The following is a 23,087-nucleotide window of genomic DNA, read 5'->3' on the forward strand; positions in this document are numbered from 1 at the left end:
ACCAGCCAGCCTGATGGTGCAATACTAGCAAACATACTGCCCCATTTACTGGCAAGAGTTTGTGGAAAACATTAAGTACTAGTCCAAATAGCAGACCAAAAAAAGCCAAAACAAAAGTATCATTGCAAATTTTAAGGCCACAATTTTAACTGGTAAAACAGGGCCAGGGTGGGGGAGGTTAAAATCAGACCAGTCACTTACTTCTAATCCTGTCTTTCCTAATCTTAACATGCTTTTTTGAACAGGCCAGCAGAACATCCACAGGAAAGCAGCAGGGTCCTTTTTAAAATATAGATATCAGATCTGACAATGTTAACACAACTCGTCTAGCAATCCAAACCTCATGTTTACCCACAATAGCACTGATAGCAATTTTAGTCCTTGTGACGACAAACTCTCATCACCACTAGGAAAACATCCATCATCATTATAAGAGTGACACCATCAATTTAAGTGAGACGGACTTAAAAATGATATAGAAAACAAAAACTGGTAATCTGTAAGACGCTCTGGGGCACCAGAATTATATACTACCAGTCTGTAACTTTCCACCCTAACACATCCCATCATCATTATTCATCTCTGGTTCAATACAAAATATAAAAGGGTATGAAAGAAGCAGCACCGGGCGTATCTTAAAATGGGGAGTCGACCTATGACAGTAACTATACAAGACTTCTAGCATGTTAAATCCCAGGATCCGCAAGCTATTAAGTGAGCTAAGCCCAGAAGATCAGAGCAAAACTCTCTACCATGTCTATCAAGAATGGTAGTGGACCTCACTACTAATTAGGATAGCAAACTTCTTAAAACATCCATAGTGGAGCCCAGTATGCAAAAGAGGACAGAAGTGCTTGCAAGCATCTTCAGCCAAAAGTACCAAGTAGCTGATCCTATTTGGCTGCTTCCTGAGGTCTCCACTAGTATTGATGTCAGTATTTAGCCAACTCAATTGACCCCACATGACATTATGAAACTGCTGAATGCACTGGGCACAGCAAATGCTATGGTACTCACAACATCCTGATGGTTGGGATGAAAGCCTATGCAACAGCTAGTCATTATCTAGTCAGGCTACTTCAGGAAAGATACAGCATTGGGGCCTGTCCAGGTATGTGCTATCCACCAAAAGCAGACTAAATATAAACTGACAATTTCTGCCCCATCAACCCCATCAATCTTCAGTAAAATCATTGCAGCAATCAACTGTGTCATCAAGCACCATTGACTCAATAGCCTGCTTACTAACACTTGGTTCAGCTTCCACAGAAGCATTTGACTTCACCACAATTTTGATCTCAGAACGAATGTACACGTTAAATGGTAGAGAAGTGAGTGCAGCTACCCTCCGTGTCAAGACAGCATTCAACTGAATAGATCACCAAAGAACCTAAGGAAAACTAGGTTTCCTGCAGATTAAAGAGAAAACCCTTCAGCAAATGGAGACCATAGCTGGTATAAATAAAGATGGGTGTGGTGATTGGAAATGAACTATCAAAGCTGCAGGACATTGATGCCAGAGGCAACTTCAGCTGCTTCAAAGGCCTTTCATGAGGTCAGTATTGGGCAGCTTGTTAATGGTTATCATGCTGTCTTTCAGTGGGACCTGGATACTATCTAGGCAGAGATTTACAAGTAGCAGGTAACAGTCATCTCTTTCCAATCTTCAATAGCACCACCACTGAGTTTCACCACCATCACATCTTGCAAGTTTCCATTAACAAAATGCTTTCTTGAACAAGCCATGCCAACACCATGTTTATAAGAGCACAGCAGTGGCTGGGCATTCTGCAGTGATTGACCACCTCCTGATCCCACAAAATCTCTCCACTATTTACAAGGTTCAAGTCAGGAGAGTAGTGGAGTCCCTGCTTAGATGGATTTAGCCACAAGCCACAAGATCCAGGCACCATCTGAAGCAGAGCAGTTTTCTTGGTTAGTGATCCTAGACTACAATGTGTCTACAGTACATACAACGAGAGGCATTGCAAAAGCTCAGTGAGGTTACTTCAACAGCAACACTCTCTCCTGTGACCTTTAAACTGAGAAGTACAAGAGCAATGTGGTGGGAGCAGCAGCACCACATAAGTTATAACTCTTTTGAGTCAAACCAAATAAACTAAATTAACAAAACCACATAAGTTATAGTGGTATAAGGCCCACAACCATCTTCGGAGGACAATTAGCAATGGTCATCCTGAAAACATTTTTTTAAGTGAAAGAAAAAAACCACACACAGTTCAAAATGCTATCAAAAGCTCAAGTATTTTTGACTATTGATATTGAGCTACCATGCCAGGCAATTTGGAAGCTGGAGAAATCATATGAAATGTGGTTAAAATCTCAAAGCATTTTCATTCACTGCTATACCAGCAGTGTTAAAAAGCATGTGCATAATCAGTAAACAAAATTAAGTGGGGAAAAGTATAAGTATAGCTGGTTAAAGTGTGTCAAATAGTTTTAGCTTTATTCAAGTTGTACATTTAGCCCATTAATCGTGTTTTCTTGTACATTATTGTCCCGTGTTGCCACCTTCAATTGCAATCCAGAGGCCGATTAAAAACTCACCTATCAAACTTGATGAAACTCTAACCTCAAAAAGGATACTTAAACTTACACCATGCCTTATTGCTCACCATTACTTTGAAGTGATGCAACTTTCTAAGTCAAAAAGGGGAGCATATATCCAGATAGCATTATTTCACTAAAGCAACAAGATGAATGACCAGTTAACTTGTTTTTCTAATGTTAGTCAATGGAGAATTCTTTGCTGTTCTTCGAAACGTCTGGGGATCTTTAAACTTTGCCTAAACAGGCACTCAGGATCTCTGTTTGATGCCTAAAGGACAAAATCTCCAATAATGCAATGCTCATTCAGGGTGCTGTGTCAGCCTCAATTGAAATTGGGTTGAAAGCTATAATACTCTGACTGAGAGTGCAATCAACTGAGCAAATCTGACAATCAACACATCAAGAGGTCGTGCAGCACCTTACAAAGATGGTGCACGCTTCCAAACCGAGAAATACATTATAATGTTTTGTTATTGTGCCTTTTGTGGGTAGATTTGCAGTAGATAGAAAGGTAATAGCTACTACCACCAGTAACTCAGCTGTTAATGTTACGGAACAATGAAATATAGAATTTTTTTACGAATTTCACCAAAGATAAAAAGAGAAATGAGTTGCAAATCAAATAATAGACACCAGAAATAAAATGCAACAATAATCAGCAGTATAAAAATCAATATCATTGCAAAAAACATTTTCATACAGGTGACTACAACATAAAATGTTTGATGAGTGCCTACTGAGGCTGATGGTGAGAAATTATGTTTAGTGGTGCCCATTTTTTTTGAGTTGCTACAAGTGTTGATAGGGATCCAAAATACCAATGAAGGAACAGCAATGTATTTCCAAGTGCTGGTAATGCCACTGAATGTCAAGGGGTAGTGATTTGATTCTTTCTTCTTGAAAATAATCTATGCCTGGTACACATGTTGCTTTGCACAAACTGGAAACCAAAGGGGATTCCATTCCCTCAATGTGCAGCTGCTATGTGGTCACAGCTAACTCATCATGCAGGTATAAAAACAAAAAACTGCGGATGCTGGAAATCCAAAACAAAAACAGAAATACCTGGAAAAACTCAGCAGGTCTGGCAGCATCGGCGGAGAAGAACTAACTTTGTTCTTCTCCGCCGATGCTGCCAGACCTGCTGAGCTTTTCCAGGTATTTCTGTTTTCATCATGCAGGTCAATGTCTGGTAACGTGGTAACAGTTAAAATGCCTTCATTCTGCAGTTTTCCATGCCAACTGTACTTCAGCCACCAGAACAACCAAAGATTGGTTTCTAGGTGACAAGGGCTGTCTGCTGAAGACACAGCTTATGATTCTGGTTCTAACCATGCACTCAATGATAGCCATTCTGCCACAGCATGATAGGGCAGAGCCTTAGCATGCTGAAGCAATGATTCCACTGCCTGGACCACTCTGGTGGACCCTAAGGACTTGGCTGTGTAGATCTCAAGATTTATGGTGGTATGCTGAATACTGCACAAACTTGCCATCAGAAAGGAAGAGCCCTTGCCCCCGGCCATCAGGTGAGAAGCTGAGCGACAGGAGTACAAGCAGATGAGGAGGCAGGAGGCAGTGATGGAAGAGGAGAAGGAGGAGGTAAAAATGAGGCTACAACTTAGACAGCCCCTTTCAGCCCAGGATGTGCGTAAACAGTTAATTCAAGTATATCAACACGAATATCAACCCCCATTCACCAATGCTCCCACGCACTGATCAAACCATCTTGGCCACAATGAAAAACAAGACACTACAAAATAAACAATCCAAACCAAATTTATAAATGAAACCATGCCATATTGTACACAAACTTAAACTAATCACCCTTGTTCATTCCTGTAATGTCTATCTTCTGTGTGATTTTGCCTAACCTGGCACCACCATGCTGTATTACCCAAGCTGGCTGTAGCTAATGAAAGGCTACTGACTTTCAGTGGAGGAGACTTCAGATCATAGAATCATAGAAAGTTACACCATGGAAGGAAGCCATTCTATTCCTTCATGTCTGCACCAGCTGCCAAGAAGCCATTCAACCTAAGCCCATTTTCTGGCTCTTGGTCCATAGCGTTGTAGGTTACAGCGCTTCCAAGTATTTTTAAATGTCATGAGGGTTTCTGTCTCTACCATCCTTTCAGGCCGTTTGTTCCAAAACCCCCACCACTTTCCACGTGAAAATATTTTCCCTCAAATCCCCTCTAAACCTCCTACTGCTTAATATGAATTTATGCCCTAGGTTCGAGGCCCCTTAACCAAGGGGAATAGGACCATCCTATTCACTCTATCTAGATTTCTCATAATTTTATGCACTTCTTAGTCTTCCCCAAATGCATTACCCCATACTACTCAGAGTGAATGCCATTTTGCCACTGTCCTGCCCATCTGTGCTTTTAGTTTCAAGGGCTGTTGGTTGACATAGCACTTAGGCTATCATTAGAATATTATTATTATTGCTTGACTGCTTCCACAACTGGTCATTATTACAAGGCAGGGCTGTAAGTTCAGTTTCACTGACAGCTCCAAGAGGTTATTAAAGGTCATTTAAACTGTTTTTGATATGGGGTTATGAATACAAATGTTTGTTTGTATAAGGGAATTAGTGACTGAGGGGATTTAAATGTATTGAATGGACTTTTATGAATGAGAGTATTTTTTGAAATAGCGAAATCTGCAATAGATACTTCAAACTTTATTCTATTTCATCTCAGCTGGCTCCTGAGGGCTGCACATGATGAATACTGGGTGTGTTGGCATGGAGGTTGTAAAGTCAAACGGTGGTGGGCAAGGGGGTTCATGAGTTGTCACCAAGTTGGAATAAGTGCTATAAGTGGCCTGGGGGCTGAGTTGGCATGGGGTGGGTGGAGGGGCATGGTTGGCATGGAGGAGCCATTGGGGGTGGACAGGGGCACGGATGGGCAATGGGGAGTGGTTGGCTGGTCAGGAGGTGAGGGTTAGAGGACCTAATATTTGACAACACACCTGGGACAAAGTCCCAAAGAGTCTTTTAACAGCCCCGCCTTGGCATTCAGCAGCCCGTGGCCACCTCCAATCTGCGTTCAGGTTCCCATTCACCCCAGGACAAAAATCCTACACCCACCCACCCCAGGACAAAAATCCTACCTTTCAGGTTACTTTTTCCTGAGGCAGATGCAACAAGCCAGAAAGTTTCCCAACTCTGCACACCCACCTTGGGAGCAAAAAATCTAGGCCAGAATGTTCATTAAGACCCATACACACATCCTCCACCGCCACACAGAGGTTAACCTTAAGGTCCCCAATAGGCCCTACTCGTTCATCAATTGTACTCTTGCACTTGACGTTATTGAGAAAACATCTTTGGGTTTTCTTTGATTTTACTTGCCAATATTTTTCATGGCCGCTCTTTGCTTCATGATTTCATTTTTAATTTTTCCCCAATATTTTTTGTACTTTTCTAGGTTTTCTGTCATAAGCTTCCCTTTCTTCTTTAATCCTCATCTTTAAAGTCCTTGACATTCACAGAGCTCCGAGAAGCTGCAGGAATTCCTTCCAGACCTTCCAGAAAGATAGCCTTGGAGAAGAACCTCGAGCCACTCTGGGTCTGAATTCAAACAGCACTACCTCAGCATGGGCAGAAACACTCTGGGCTGGCTGGCAAGCAATAGCAAGGGCAGTGGCAAACTGGCAAGGGAAAAAGGTATGAATACTGTAATCCTGAAGGAGACAGTTCAGCAGGATCAAGCTCCATGGAGTCACTGCTATTCACTCGAGGTTAGGCCTCAGAACTCCTAGGAATCCATTGTAGGACAGATTGCCAGACTGCTGTACCATTCTGCAAGTCCTTTTAAACAGTGGCATTTACAACCATGATGGCAGTCTGAGCTTCCACTGCAGCACACCAACTTTTGATAGCAGGTGACTGTGCTGCAATGGAAACTGAGACATTGGCCATCAAACAGTGTTTCATGGTTGGGTCTATGAATGTCTTGATGGAGATGGTCACCAGTCCATGCTGAAAAGTATGGGCTCTGCACCAGGCTCCTCCATGCTCCTTAGTACCTCACACAGGCATTCTGGCAGGCTTCTCAATGCATCAAGCATTTTGTTACATGCACCCATCAGCTTCTGTAGCAGCTTCTGGCCTAAATCCCCAGTTCTCTGCACCAGAATGTGTGCGACCTTGCCACCCATCCCAGCGATCTTGCACCTGCACTCCTCTTGCTTCCTTGTCCTGGCTGCAGCGTTCTTGTACCTAGTATCTCACCATGTGTACATCCAGCTTAGGGACATATTCTCTAAATTATGTGCAAAGTCAGAATCTGAGCTGGCCACTGCAAGTGTTCTTGCAGCTTCTTGATCTTCCTACACAATCTAGCCAACTAAGACTACAGCCACTGCTTTCCACCTCAGAAACCCATTGGCTAACAGTGAACTCCAATTTTCCCTTTTGTGGCAAACAGGTCAAGAACAAATCATACCTCAAGTACCTTGGAATCACACTGGACCACAGCCTCACATACTGTGAACAGCCAAAAATTGTAAAGAAAAAGACCAGGACCAGAATAAACAATAAAAGTCTGGAATTAAAAGTTTAATGATGACAACGAAACCATTGCCAATTGGCATAAAAACCCATCTGGTTCACTAATGCGCGTTAGGGGAGGAAATCTGCTGTCCTTACCTGGTTTGGTCTACATGTGACCACAGACCCACAGCAATGTGGTTGACTCTTAAATGCCCTCTGAAATAGCCTAGTGGGCCACTCAGTTCTCAAGGGCAATTAGGGATGAGCAACAAATGCTGGCCTAGCCAGCAATGACCACATCCCAAGAACGAATAATAAAAAAAATCTGGAAACTAGCAGGCACCGGTTAGGGAGCGAACAAAATTGGCCGAGTGACAGGAACCAAAGGGAGGAATCATCCCAGATTTGTACAAAGTGTGCTAGCGGGCGGGAAAAAAGTGGTTTTACTCACCAGCCACAATGGCAGGTTTTCGTGCTGTATTGTCCCATTCCTGCCTCATTAATTATGCAGCCAGAGGAAACACGCCGTCTCACTGGTGGGCCACCCTGATTTGCCCACCACACTTTTACCTCGCTGTTTCCTCATGCAGGGCGCCATATTTAAACTACAGCCGTGCACACACTTCTCAATGCTTGCAGCCCAGGACTGGTCCAGTGAAGACGTTGCCCCAAAATTCAAAAAGAGTGCAGCCCCCCGATTCAGTGATGCATCACTGCAACACCTTTTGGATACATGGAGGGCCTTCTACCCCCATTCTGGCCACAGGAGGCCCACCTGAATTACCACTCTGGCTTGAGAGGCAATGGCAGAAGTGGTCCACGACAACGCTGCACACAAGAGGTCAGCCATCCAGTGCAGAAAGAGGATGATTGATCTCATCCATGTCACCAGGGTAAGACAACCATCTAATCACTCTGAACTCAAACACTCACAAGCCCATCACATGTTCTCTGGCATCTCATCACTGCCAGCTCAAGGGATACCACCACGCACTCTCTCACACACCCTCATATCTCCGTCTGGCCTCATCTCCTCTGGAGACTATTTCCTCAGCCCTCACCATCTTGGGCCCACTTGCAAAGGTCAACTTGTGCCCCCACACACACCCTGGGATACCCACCTTCCCCAGTTCAGCCGTCACCCTACAGCCTCCTCCCTTGCCCGAGGCCATTTCTCCCCCTTCCCCTGGCAAGCCCTGAACCTGCAGCTGTTGAAAAACCAGCCTCACCTTATGGCTGGTCTGGTAGGTAGAGACTTGCCCGTGAGACCCCGTGAAGTGATGTGGTATTCCGTCTGAAGCCTGACGCTGGTGGCAACAAGTGCTGCCCGAAGCAGGGTAGGCAGACAAACCTCGGAGTCCCGAGTGAAGTGCAGCTCACAGAGGGCACGCTGCTTATGTATGGTTGTGAAATACTTCAAAGTGCCCAGATGATCCGTGGTGGTGGTGGTGGTGGTGGTTGGGGTGGGGGGGGGGATGATGATTCTGATGGGCAGGGCTTATAACGAGATTCTAAAGTATTAAAACTAAGATTCATTGCGGAGGTGGGAAACATGGCCAGCCGCTGATGGGCGGCACGGACAACCACAATCTGGTTTCATGACGGCATGAAACCGATTTTTGGCTGTGTCGTCGTATTCTTTCCCCCCTGCCCACCACAACACCTGACACCAACAGGGCCAGAAAATTCCGGCCAAAGAGTAGTGGCGAATTATTTTTTGAACTGGAGGAAGCTTTAAGTGGTTCTCCAGGGATTGGTGTTAGGACCCCTGCTGTTCCTGATGTATATGAACGATCTCGACTTTGGTGTACAGGGTACAATTTCAAAATCTGCAGATGAGAAATATTGTGAACCATAAGGAGGATAGTGTAGGTCTTCAAATGGACATAGACAGGTTAGTAGAATGGGCGGATAAGTGACAGATGAAATTTAAGGCAAAGAACTGAGAAGTGATTCTTTTTGATAGGAAGAACACTGAGAGACCTGATACAATAAAGGGTGGAATTCTGGAGGGAGTGCAGGAGCAGAGGAACCTGGGTGTATATTTGCATAAATTATTGAAGGTGGCAGGACAGGTGGAGAGAGTGGTTAACAAAGCATAAGGCATCCTGGGTTTCATCACAGGGGAACAGAATACAAAAATACTGGTCCAGACTTAACTGGAGAATCGTGTTCAGTTCTGGGTGCCACACCTTAGGAAGGATGTGAAGGCATTAAAGGGGATGTGAAAACAATCCATGAAAATGGTTCCAGAGATGAGCAGTTATGTAGATAGATAGGAGAGGCTGGGGGGGGCTCTTTATTTGGTAAACAGAAGATTGAGGGGAGATTTGATAGAGGTATTTAAAATCATGAGGGGTCTGGACAGAGTAAATAGGGAGAAACTGTTGCCATTGGCGGAAGGATTGAGAACAAGGGGACACAGATTTAAGGTAATTGGCAAAAGAGATAATGGAGACATGAGGAAAAGCTTTTTCACACAGTGAGTGGTTGGGATCTGGAATGCATTCTCTGAGAGTGTGATGGAGGCAGATGCAATCGAAGCATTCAAAAGGGGCTTGGATCATTATTTGAAAAGGAAAAATGTGCAGGGTTACAGGGAAAGGGTGGGATAGGGACACCTAGGTGAATTGTTCCTGCAGGGGAGCAGTGTGGATACAACAAACCAAATGGTCTCCTTCTGTGCTCTAACCATTCTATAATTCAATGCATGCAACCTTCATTCTGCTAGCCTTGCTCTTGTGTACGCTTCATCAGAATACTGCTCTCCTGTGTGACAGAGAGCAGCCAACAAAAACACTTAGGTACTGTCTGAACAATGTGGATATCAATGGCATACTGAAATCAACACCTGTACAAGGCTCCCAGTTCTGTCTAATTTCTCACCTCCTGATGTGTGCTGGAAGGCAAAGATGCAAAAAGAATTTGACTGCACTGAAGCCAACATAGGATTGCCAATCCATGAAGACCTGGAGAATCTACCAAATATGCGGCTCAAATCACGCAAATCTTTCTGGAGCTCTGCAAATGCTTTCAGTGATGCAGGTTTTGACAAAAGGACAAATGGCACAACCTCTGGCTGACACCAATATTGCCTATAAAGAGCTGGTGACTAATCTGACAGTAGAGTCTCCAGGGTTAGATCTCCCTCAAAAATTGTGTTCAACATTCAACAAGGATCTGCACTCAGAGTGCAAAGACATCAAACCACCTGCACAAATGCAAGTTCAAGGATAGTCCAGCATGTGACTGTGATTACCCAGATCGGGCTGTTCACATTGTGAAAGAATGTGGCCTACAGACTTTTGCCACAGGGTTCAAGACAAACCACCCAATAACACAGTGTTGTCACTTGGCCATCCAACGATATGTGGAAAGCTGCAGAATGTCATAAAGAAGATGAGAAGTCAACAAGCATGAAGAAGCGAGGCGGATGGGGAAATAAAAAGGTGCATGCTTACACCTGTTGCAGCTTGTAACACAGAAGAAGTTGCGGGATGAGGGGGAAAGGTGGAATGTGAAATGGGGATTAAGTATGAAGATAACATCATCTAATGCATTCAGCCTGCACACTGAAATCTTGATAATGAACAGGCAGCACATAGATGTTGTGCTTCCTACATTACATTGAATGGACACATGTTAACTGCGCATTGTGATCCCCACTTCTTTTTTCAGGGGCTATCCATTTTAATACCCTGAGGCTCTTATATAATTAAAAAATAATTGGATAATTATTTGGAAAAGAAGGAATATAATAAAGAACGAACTTACATTTATACAACATTTTTCACACCCTCGGGACATAGTACATAGAAAGGCCAGGACACTAAAATTAAACTAGATACCTTCAGATGAGAGGATAGCATTTACGTGGAAATTACAGCACAGAAGGAGGCCTATTAATCTTTTAAGTTTCTTCCTCAACACAAAATTCAACAGTACCTCTTCAACAGTACCTCACCAACATAATCTTAACAGCTGACATCCTGAAAAATACCACCACCACCTTGTCAAGGTCAACTAGGGATGGGCTACAAATGCTGGCCCAGCCAGCGAAGCCCACTTCCCATGAATGAATTAAAAAAACACCCGTTACCATACCTAACCTTTACTCAGATAGCCTCCACTTGTGTTGCATGGTAAATATAGGTAAATGGACTGAGGTAAAATACATTAACGATGAATTTGAGTGATTTTGAAATTAGAAATTATTTGAAGAATGGCACCGAATGCCAGTGTCCTATATTTCTATTAATTTCTTCTGTTCCAATTCATAATATTTATCAAATCGAAAAAAAACTGGAAGGCTATTGTTGGATAAACAGCATGCAAATGATAAACAGGATATTCATCATGCAGGAGTTCAAAGCATTTGAAATGATTATTTACCACTTGACAACATCTTGTGAACTCTTTCTAACTTGATATGAATGATTCACAGTTTCTAGCTTCAAAAAAAATTACACCATCTTAATAACTGCAGATTTATTGATTTAAAACACAACCATTTATGCAACCAGTAGGTTATTTAAAAGTTGTGACACCAGCCCACCAATAACCTGCTCATTCAGGTGACAGAAACACTACGCTCCATATCACGTCACAGCCTTGATTCAGACACAAGTACAAGAGATGAATGCTTCCTTTGCTGTCGGCTTCATGCTCTTCTTCCATTAATCCTTCCGATGGTGTTTTGACACTCCAACACTTCCACACAAATAACATGTCCAAAAAACTCAAATTTGTCTTCTTTTGATATAATTTAAGAGTTATTTTGTTTTTCTGGCCTCATTCAATACTTCTTAGTTAATTCTTTTCTCTCTTAGTTTACCCTTAGGATCCTTCTTAAGCACCACATTTAGAAAATGTTGATTTTCTTTTCTTCTTCCTTCCCAATGCTCCAAGTTCGATATCCATGATTCATTACTGACCAGACATAACATTTTAGTACACAGATTCTTGTTTCAAGAGTCAAGCTAATGTTTCTTAAAATATTACTTAATTTTGTAAAAATACTTTTGGTTGTCCAGTCCTTTTTCAAAGTTCAATACTGCTTTTGACATCAGATGTTACTGTGTTTCCTAGACAGTTGAATTGATTGTTGTGTTCTAACTTGCTTCCACTTATTATGATGTTGCGTACAGGAATGTCCTTTTTATTTGTCATTGCCAAAGAGTGCATATTGTGCGGGTACCATTGCCATAATGTTTGCGGGAGCTCAAGGAAAATACCCATCACATTTTCAGCACAACTAGAACAGGACAATAAATTCAGCTTTGCCTGCAAAACCTTTAAGCAGAAATGGAAATAGAACTAAAAACCTATAGAACATTTTATGTATTTTTGTCTAAACCATGCAGGACATTACAACTGGGTTCTCAAAAATACACTGGAGAATGGAAAGGTCCCAATATTCTTTATTCCCAATCTAATTTTAGCAAAACATGAACAAATCCCAGTTGGCCAACGCTTCTTTTAACGCTCTTTGGATGAACTAAATTGTGGTTTGCAAATGGTGAAGCAGAGGTGCACACGTGACCCACTCAAGATATGATGAGAGGCTCCCCCTCATCCTATTTGAGCTATTCTGGTTATCAATTTCAAAAGGTTTTATCAGGCTTGAAGCTGCCACTCCAATACCACATCCCAAACTTTCAAACTATGTTTTAAAATTTGACATCAGCAGAAGAGCTCAAACAAGGAGAATCAGAGGCAGAGCACTTCCATTAGAAATGAGCAAAGTTTTCAGGAATAGTGTATAGGATCATAATAATTCTAAGTTACTCAAAAGTCTGAGTGTTCTTGTAAATATATATATGAAGGCAAAGATTCTTTATCTATACATAGCAAAGGCTCTGTTCAAAGTTTTTAAGATCCTGTTCTAAGATCCAGTTATTGGCAGTGCACCTATTAGGCTTCAAGAAAGCTGTGCAAAAACCTTATACTGTGCAGCATTATTGTTAGAGAAAATCATCAATAACAGCTAATGCAAACTTCGATGGTTTTTATGATAAGGCAATATCTAAGTTAAGATATGCACTAGAAATAACAGGGAAATTTGAAATTAACTAAAATACTAAGAAACTTCACCTATATTACAGGTTCTGGTACAACTTTTGATGATGTCCATTACAATCATTCACCATGTCCAAGTCCATCTTTGTTCAAATTTTCAAGTCCATCTCCTTGCAAAAAGTTTTAACTTTTGACAAATACATCCATATTTTTACCTAGTCCAATAACTAATTTACATTTAACTCTGTACCAGAATTTCAGAAAATCAATCTGACCATTCAGTACAGTCAAGTGTTTAAAGTGATTATAAAGTCTCTGGATTATTATAGTGGAGACTTGAGCGTTACTTTTCATTAGGGTAATTGATAGGAAAACATAAGACTTAAATAACAGAAACAAGAAGGGATGTTTGATGATCAATGCAGGCATATATCCCCCATTATCAAACAACATTCGTGCCAATTGTAATAGGAATATTCAAGAGCAAAAAAGGGAATATTTGCATACTGTTTATTATGCTTGATGGACATGATAAAATTTTCTCACTAGACAACAGTAATTTTGGGGTACGTCTGGTGGAAACCAACACATTTTTTGCATGTTGTGAAACAGGGCTACAAACAGAAACAAATGTAACAAGGGCAGATTCTTAAATTTCACTTCAGTGGCTATGCATATAAGACATGACAAAATTGTACAGAGGGTCATATGATCACATTGCAGATTTCCCACAGTGCAATTCAGGCTCCAGCTACTGTGTTTGACTAGCATACAGGGGGCTATTTCAGGTGATGACATAACATGACACTACCTTAGTAACAAAATTAGAGCACATGGGATTGGGGAATATACTGGCATGGATTGAGAATTGGCTAACAGGCAGAAAACAGAGTAGGGAGAAATAGGTCATTCTCTGGGTGGCAGGCTGTGACTATTAGGGTACCGCAAGGATCAGTGCTTGGCCCCAGCTGTTCAAAATCCTACATCAATGATCTGGATGTGGGGATCAAATGTAATATTTCTAAGTTTGCTGATGACAGAAAACTAGATGGGAACGTGAATTGTGAGGGATTCAGGGTGGTTTACACAGGCTAAATAACATGGCAGATGGGGAGCAATGTGGAAAAATGTGAAGTTATCCACTTTGGCAGGAAAAACAGAAATGCAAGGTATTTCTTAAATGATGTTCAAAGGGACCTGGGTGTCCTTGTTCATGAGTCACTGAAAGCTAGCACGCAGGTGCAGCAAGCAATTAGGAAGGCAAATGATATGTTGGCTTTTACTGCAAAAGGATTTGAGTATAGGAGTAAAGATGTCTTACTGCAATTGTATAGAGCCTTGGTGAGACCACACTTTGAGTGTTGCCTACAGATCTTCTTGCCCAAGGAAGGATATACTTGACGTAGAGGGGGCGCATCGAAGATTCACCAGACTGATTCTTGGGATGGTGGGATGTTTCCTATGAGGAGAGACTGAAAACACTCGGCCTTTATTTTCTGAAGTTCAGAAGAATGAGACACAATTTCATTGAAACAAACAAAATTCTTACACGGCTCAAAAGGTTAGATGCAGGAAGGATTTTTCCACAGGCTGGGGGGGTCTAGAATCAGGGGACAGTCTCAAATTAAGAGTCAGGCTATTTAGTACGAAGAAAAGGAGGAATTTCTCCAGAAGATGGTAAACCTTTGGAATTCTCTACCCCGTAGGGCTGTGGAGGCTCGGTCATTTAGTATGTTGAAGTCAGAGATTGACAGACTTCTGGATCATAAAGACATCAAGTGGTATGGGGATAGTGTGGGAAAATGGCACTGAGGTAGAAGATCAGCCACAATCTAACTGACTGGTGGAGCAGGCTTGAGGGGCTGAATGGCCTGCTCCTATTTTCTATGTTCCTATGATAAAGAAGTCCACGGGTAGGAAAAGCTAGATTTACCAGTGGAAATCTTTGAAGCAAACAATGAGATGCTGTTGCAGTATTCCCTTATGCCTCTGGCACAATTAACAAGTCCCAAATGCTAACAACATATTGATTATTAGTCTAGTCTTAACCCTATGGACAACCATCAACCCAGTCACAATTCTCCAATTCAGTTTGCTACAACGAGTGCAAATGTGGGGAAAGGTGAGCTTATTTACTTTGGCAAGAAGAAATCAGAATTTTTTTTAACTAGACATTTTTCAAGTTTTTCAGAGAGGTTTGGGTGTGCTCATACAAGGAATGCAAAAACTTATCAGCAAATAGAGCAAACAATTAAGAAGGCAAATGGCATGTTGGCCCTTAGCGCAAGATGTTTGGAATACAACAGTAAGAAAGTCTTAGTATAATTGTATTTTGTGAGCCCATGTGCATCGTTTTAATCTCCAAGTCTGAGGAAGGGTATACTTGCAATAAAACAGAAATGTTGGAAAAACTTAGCAGGTCTGCAGCATCTGTGGAGAGAGAATAAGGGTGAGGATATATATAGCTGGCATAGTCTCGGGATAAGGGGTTGTTCATTTAAGACTGAGAAATGTCTTCACTCAGAAAGTTCAAATCTTTAGAATTCTCTAGCCCAGAGGGCTGCAGAGATTAGGTCATTAAGTAATTCTCAAAAGGTTGAGATAGATAGATCATTGGACTCTTTGGGATCAAGGAATGAGGATAGGGCAGGGAAGTGAAATCTAAGGTCAAAGATCAGCCATGATCTTATTCAATGGCGAAGCAAGCTTGAGGAGCTGTATGGCCTGCTCCTATTTCTTACAAAGGCTTTTTTTAAGCACAGGCTATATCTACCTCATTTCAAGAACCAGAATTGCAGCGGCTATGTTCCCCCACATTCTTTATATTTGACTGTATCATAAGAACATCCAGCTCATAAATCTTTAATATCCACTTCAAGAAGAAAGTTTGGTTTCACATCCAGCATAAAAGATCGCATTTTGAATATGGTGTCAGCCATTCTAAATGGCAGAGATTAAACAGAACAATTTATAAACAAAAGTCTATTTTTATCAGGTGATTAAATGTTAGCACTAAAAGTCCTAAGAACTGAAAGTCACTAATTCCATTGAGTAAGTTAAAATATAGGATTACAAATTTCCATTGACATGAATTATGAATCAGATGAGACACCTGTAGGTGTAAATGTCTACAGTAAGCAAATAACCCAGAGTGAAGCACATCATTGAGTTGAGGTTGTGGCAATTTGGTCCATCCTATTTGTGCTGGTTCTTTTCAAGAGGTAGCCAGTTAATTCCACTCCTCTGCTCTTTGCCTATGGCCCTGCAATTTTTTCTTTGAGTATATATCCAATTCTTTTTTGAAAGATACAACTGAATCGGCTTGCAATATCTTTTCAGGTACTGAATTCCAGATCATTATGACACAAACAAAAAATTATCATTTCCCAGCGATAAATGTATCTATGCAGAGAATTCTCTCAAAAGTAGCAGTTTATACCAGGGACTTTATTCTGGAATAAATGCAGATTTAAATTCAAATTACATTAATACAGGTTAATATTAATAACTGATCATCCAGCCTACTGTACTCAATTAGAGTAACGCTTACAGGATTTTAATTTTGTGTCCTCTGCACATCTGTGTAAATGTTGTTGAAGAAAGCCAGTGAGTTAATTTTGATCTTTTATAAATTTTTGAATTAAAACGGATTACACTGCAACTTGCAAAAATAAGTTACTGGGGTATGGAATCTAATAGCAATAATGCATGATGTGTGCATTTGGGAAGGATTTACTTTACCAACATGAAAAGCAAATGCTCATGGTAACCATGAGACCATAAGACGTAGGAGTGGAAGTAGGCCATTTGGCCCATCAAGTCTGCTCCACCATTCAATGAAATCATGGCTGATCTGATAATCCTCAACTCCACTTTCCTGCCTTTTCCCCATAACCCTTGAATCCCTTATTGATTAAAAATCTGTCTACCTCAGCCTTGAATATACTTAATGACCAGCCTCTACTACCCTCTGCTGTAAAGAATTCCACAGATTGACTACCTTCTGAGAGAAGAAATTCCTCCTCATCTCTATTTTAAATGGGTGCCCCCTTTCTCTGAGATTATGCCCTCTGGTCCTAGACTCTCCCACAAGGGGAAATGGCCTCTCAGCATCTACCCTGTCAAGCCCCCTGAGAATCTTATATGTTTCAATAAGGTCACCTCTCATTCTTCTAAACTCCAGTGGGTACAGGCCCAACCTACTCAACTTCTCCTCATAAGAAAATCCTCCATACTCAGGATCAGCCTAGTGAACCTTCTCTGAACTGCCTCCAATGCCAGTATATCTTTCCTTAGATAAGGGACCAAAATTGTTCACAATATTCTAGGTGTGGTCTAACTAATGCCTTGTACAGATTTAGCAAGACTTCCCTATTTTTATACTCCATTCCCTTTGAAATAAAGACCAACATTCCATTTGGCTTCCCTATTACCTGCTGAACTTGTATGTTAGCTTTTTGGGATCATGCACAAGGACCCCCAAATCCCTCTGTGCTGCAGCCTTCCGCAGTCTTTCTCCATTTAAATAATATTCAGCTCCTCTATTCTTCCAGTCAAAGTGCGTAATCTCACATTTTCCCACATTATATTTCATCTGCCAAGCTTTTTGCCCATTCACTATATTCCTCTGTAGACTCCTTGTGTCATCCTCACTACTTGCCTTCCCCCCTATTTTTGTGTCATCTGCAAACTTGGTGATAGTACATCACTTCCCTCATCTAAGTCATTAATGTTTATTGTACATAATTGAGGCACCAGCACTGATCTCTGTGGCACTCCACCAGTAACAAACCAAATTGGAACACATTTTTGTTTGTTTAAATGAAAGGTCTTTGGGATTAATCTTGTCAAACTGATAATCAAGTGTAAAACTGTCACCAAGTTCACCTCAGGAACTGCTAGCAGTGTTAATGCAGAAAGAACCATTTTGACAATGTTCAATGTTTCTAGGCAACATTGGCATCTGTTCGTCATTTTCAACACTAGGACATAATGAGTACATCACAACACAAATCTCATCATCAGGCCTCATTGTGCATCTTAAAACAGCAAGATGTCCTGCAGCAGCTGCAAATATTAGTGATACTCAAAGTGCTGTAAACCACATTGGTGGTTCCTCCGGGTATTAGCATTAACAAGTCTTCAGGCATCAGAAAGCTGGACTCAAGATTACATTATGGAAGAGTCAGACAAGCCTTGTTATTATGTGGAAAACCAATCTCAAACAAAAACTAAAGAAATTTAATGGAAAGAACCATAAATACTGCTTGCTTGAACATGCTTTTGTGAATAGAAATCTTATGACATATAAGAGTTAACAGTGCAAATTTCAGTGATAGAAATCACTACTGTAATAGTTCTACCAAACACGGCAGCGGCTGAAATGAAAACAAAAACTGACCAACAGGAAAAGCACTGAGGTCGCTCCAACAGGTCAAACACTTCACAACCTCCAAACCCCAAGTGGTAAATATTCATTTTTCGTTCACTGACTTTTCCCCATTCTTTCCCAATTAATGTTCCTCCTAGGTATTAAAGGTAGTAAGTCAGAAAACTTCCTCAAAATAGCCAAATACTCCCTTTCCTCTAAAATTAACCCTAGTTTTGCATAACTATTTATGCACTTTGCACTCAGCATGTTCTGCCACATTGTGCTATAATTTGCTGCACCAGGGCACCTAACAGCCACTGCTATTACCTTTTTTTAAAAATTCTTTCATGGGATGTGGGCATCACGGGCAAGGCCAGTGTTCTTATTGCCCATACCTAACTGCCTGTGAAAAGGTGATGGTGAGCTGCTTCTAGAACCGCTGCACTGCATGTGATGCAGGTACACACATACTGCTTTTAAGAAGGGAGTTCCAGGATTTTAACCCAGCAACAGTGAAGGAACAGCAATATAGTTTCATGTTAGGATGGTGTATAGCTTGGAGGGGAACTTGTAGGTGGTGGCATTCCCAAGCATCTGCAGCCCTTTCCCTTCTAGATGGTAGATTCACAACTTTGGAAGGTGCTGTTGAAGGAGTCTTGGTGAGTTGCTGCACTGCATCTTGTAGATGGTACACACTGCTGCCACTGTGCGTCAGTGGTGGAGGGAGTGAATGTTGAAGTTGGTGGATGGGATGCCAATCAAGCAGTCTGCTTTGTCGTGGATGATGTCAGGCTTGAGTGACGTTGGAGTTGTATTCATCCAGACATGTGAAGAGTATTCTATCAGTCCTGACTTGTGCCTTGTAGATGGTGGACAAGCTTATTGGAGTCAGGGGGTGAATTACTCTCTGCAAAATTCCCACCCACTGACCTGCTCTTAACCACAATATTTATAGGACTGTTCCAGTTCAATTTCTCATCAATGGTAACCTTCAGGATGTTGGTAGTGGGGAAGTAAGTGATGGTAATGGCATTGAATGTCAAGGGGCGATGGTTGGATTCTCTCAAGTTGGAGGCGGTCATTGCCTGGCACTTATGTGGCACAAATGTTACTTGCCAATTAGCAGCCCAAGCCTGAATGTTATCCAGGTCTTGCTGCATATGGGCACAGACTACTTCAGTATCTGAGGAGTCACAAATTGTGCTGGACATTGTTCCCATTTCTTACCTTATGATGGAGGGAAGGTCATTGATGAAGCAGCTAAAGATGGTTGGGTCTAGGACTCAACCCTGAGGAACTCCTGCAATAATATCCTCAGGGTAAGGTGATTGACCTCCAACAACCATCTTCCTTTATGGTGGGTACTGATCCCAGTTTTGCTAGGGCTCCTTGATGCCAGACTCAGTCAAATCCTGCCTTGATGTCAAGGACAGTCACTCTCACCTCACCTCAGGAATTCAGCTCTTTTGTCTATGGTTGAACCAAGACTGTAATGAGGTCAGCAGCTCAGTGGCCCTGGCGGAACCCAAACTGGGCGTCAGTGAACAGGTTACTGTGGAGTAATTGCCACTTGATAGCACTGTCGACAACCCCTTCCATTACTTTGTTGATGATGGAGAGTAGACTGATAGGGCAATAATTGGCTGGGTTGGATTTGTCCTGTTTTTTGTGTACAGGTCATATTTGGGCAGTTTTCCACATTGCCAGGTAGATGCCAGTGTTGTAGCTATACTAGAACAACTTGGCTGGGAGCATAGCTAGTTCTGGAGCACAAGCCGTCAGTACTATTGTTGGAATATTGACAGAGCCCATAGCCTTTTCAATATCCAGTGCCTTCAGCCGTTTCTTGATATCACATGGAGTGAATTGAATTGGCTGAAGACTGGCATCTGTGATGCTGGGAGCCTCCAGAGGAGGCCGGGAAGGATTATCATTCGGCACTCTCCTCCAAGTCACTCACCACCCTGACTTGGAAATATATAATCGTTCCTTCACTGTCGCTGGGTCAAAATCCTGGAACTTCCTTCCTAACAGCACTGTGGGTGTACCAACACCACATGGACTGCAGCAATTCAAGAAAGCGGCTCACCACCACCTTCTGAAGGGCAACAAGGGATGAACAATAAATGCTGGCTCAGCCAGTGAAGCCCACATCCTACGAATGAATAAAAATAAACTTCAAGCTGAAGATTGTTGCAAATGCTTCAGCCTTGCCACTTGCCAAGACTTGCTCTTGCACAACTAAGTTTTCAAAAATTTTGCCAAGCCAGTTGTTGAAAGTGTGAGCTGATAACAATGCAGCAAGGAAACCCAGGCAAATTCAGTAAAATAAACAGAGGGAAAAAAATGGACTGAGATAGAGACATTTTTACAATTCATTTTTGCAAGTTATACATTTTTTTAAAATCTTCAACAATTAAAACCTGAATGAGACTTCACACAGTAACCGCCCGTTTTCAGTGCTAGAGAAGTTGACTGTTGGTGATTAACATTTATCACGTAGTTAGTTAAATTTTGCCCATTTCAGCCTAAGTGACTTTCTGCGATCAGTTCACTTTATATCTACTGCGCAAGTATGAGAATCTTACGCTATTTCATGCATTTCAACAATGAGACATGATGTTTCCACAAAGATAACATCGGAACGGTGCATCTTGGACAGCAACTTTTGGATTTCCACGATTAACTGCGCATCTGACCTCACCTGAAGTCGCTGCAGCATGTGAACATCAACAACATTGTGCGTCATCAGTCTCTCCGTTAATGTGACAGCAAATTATGGACCTACATTTTTCAGAAACTTTCATTTTTAAAACCAAATAAAACTGACATCCATTGAAATTACACTGTGCAGATACTAAATATAATTGTTTACAGCCCATGTAAAAAGTGTCACGAATCAATTTCGCTAGGTCCACTTCCTCAAATGAAGGCTACAATTGAAATACATATTCTTTCAAGCAACATCATAAACATTAGAGATTACTAACAAATCCGAATTCAGAAGCATGTTAAATACAGGAAATAATTTGATACATTTCTAAATGAGGCAAAATTTGGTGATCAAAGAAATGTTTGCGACAACCCATCTCCATCTCCTTGCCTATTTATATAAACATTACCGTCCGATTATTCGATTTGCTGAAACGCAAAAGCCAACTAAAACGAGGACTGGAAAAAATGCTTATCTCGTAACATAGACGTTAGCTGCTGAGATAAGAGCAATCTGGCTCTAAAAGAAACTTCCATCTATCTCTTTTAGAGTTGCGCTAGTCAATTTTACAGCCCGGCATAATCGAACGAACACCTCCTGACGATCAACGAATGGAACATCAGGAAAGTCCTTAGTTCAACCTCGGCAGGGTTTGTGAACGTTGATTCTAAACTCGGATCATTTGCAATTAAGAAGCTCTGTTCGGTTTGGGAGTTACACAGGAAACAAAACGTCCCTGTTCTCCGGTGAAAGACTGATTGCTCTCTCAAAGTTACAGAGTTTGAACTTTGCAGTAAAACATTGGCTCTCCGAGCTGCATGCCTCTCTGCTTTCCCCTTTCTCGGTTAAGTGTCTGACTTTCCCCGTGGGGCGGCAATACACCCTCGCGTGTGGCCTCTCTCTCTCTCTCGCCGGCTGCAGTGTGCTGTCAGAGCGAGTAAAACAACGACACATTCCTCTCCTGCTAGAGATGGGATCTTCAAACAACCTGCAGGCCGGCCCTGGGGTGGGGACAATAGGAAAAGGGATTGACATTCAGCATGGGGCATGAACGCTGCACTTTACCCCCCACTCCCCCATCACTTCTCCCTCGCCACCTTGTACCGGGAGGTGACTGACAAGTTTTACCCTCCACTCCCCGGCCACGGGGGTCTCAGTGGTGGTTAAAGATGCCTAAAGTCTAATTTCGTATGTTACCCCATTCTTGGGGTCCCAGGACTTCCACTTTCCCTTACCTCTAGGAGTCACTCAGATCCTTTTATGTGGGTCTCTCTACTCATGTTTTCTGGTAGTCTCAAATCTTTGGGGGGGGCGGGGGGTCTCAGAACTCCCTCTCTTTGTGAGGGGATGGGGATGGGAGGGAATCTCTCTGGTCTTCCTCTGATGTCCAGTTCATTTACAGAGGGGTCTCCTGCCTAGCTTTGCTCTGCATTGCCCCGAGATCCCTTCCTTTGCTCTGTGTGCCTCTCAAACGCTCTCTCCGCTGCTCTCTCTCTCTCTGTCTCCCTTCCACCAAACATACCTGGGTCACCAGGGGGATGAGGGTCTGCTCCACGGACCTGGTTTTGATCTCCAGCCCGGCATCGGTGTTGCAGTGAGAAGAAGCCATGATGCCGCTGACTCTGCCAGTGCCGCTGCTGTTGGAGAGCCGAACCCGTCTCTCCCTCTCCCGCTCCAGGAGTGACTGAGAGGCGGGAGAGAGGGAGTTGCGTCTCTTTCCGGCGGTAGGAGGAGCTCTGGAATGTGTGTGTGTGTGGGAGAGAGGGAGGTTGTAATGCTGTGATCTGCCCTTTTACTCGCGCTCTGATTCCAGCATATGTTTTCTAATGAAAACCTATTTCAAAAACGGGTTCCACTGAGCTCACTGCCTCCTGACACTCTGCAGTTGAGCAGCGGGAGGAGAGCGGGGG

General features: G+C 42.3%; 1 protein-coding gene across 3 annotated transcripts in view; it reads right to left on the reverse strand.

Annotated features, from left to right (window-relative positions):
- The window catches only part of ctnnal1 (catenin (cadherin-associated protein), alpha-like 1), a 393,020-nt gene extending 370,154 nt beyond the window's left edge, over positions 1-22,866 (reverse strand). For all 3 annotated transcript variants that reach the window (XR_005942687.1, XM_041185149.1, XM_041185146.1), the window contains exon 1: positions 22,700-22,866. Coding sequence is in view for 2 of the 3 variants with exons in the window: in XM_041185149.1 (XP_041041083.1) it covers positions 22,700-22,786 (87 nt within the window). In the remaining variant the exon portion in view is untranslated. The remainder of the gene's footprint in view (positions 1-22,699) is intronic.
- Between the last annotated feature and the right edge of the window lie 221 nt (positions 22,867-23,087).

Source organism: Carcharodon carcharias, chromosome 3 (assembly GCF_017639515.1).
Source record: "Carcharodon carcharias isolate sCarCar2 chromosome 3, sCarCar2.pri, whole genome shotgun sequence".
In the NCBI taxonomy this organism is placed as follows: Eukaryota; Metazoa; Chordata; class Chondrichthyes; order Lamniformes; family Lamnidae; genus Carcharodon; species Carcharodon carcharias.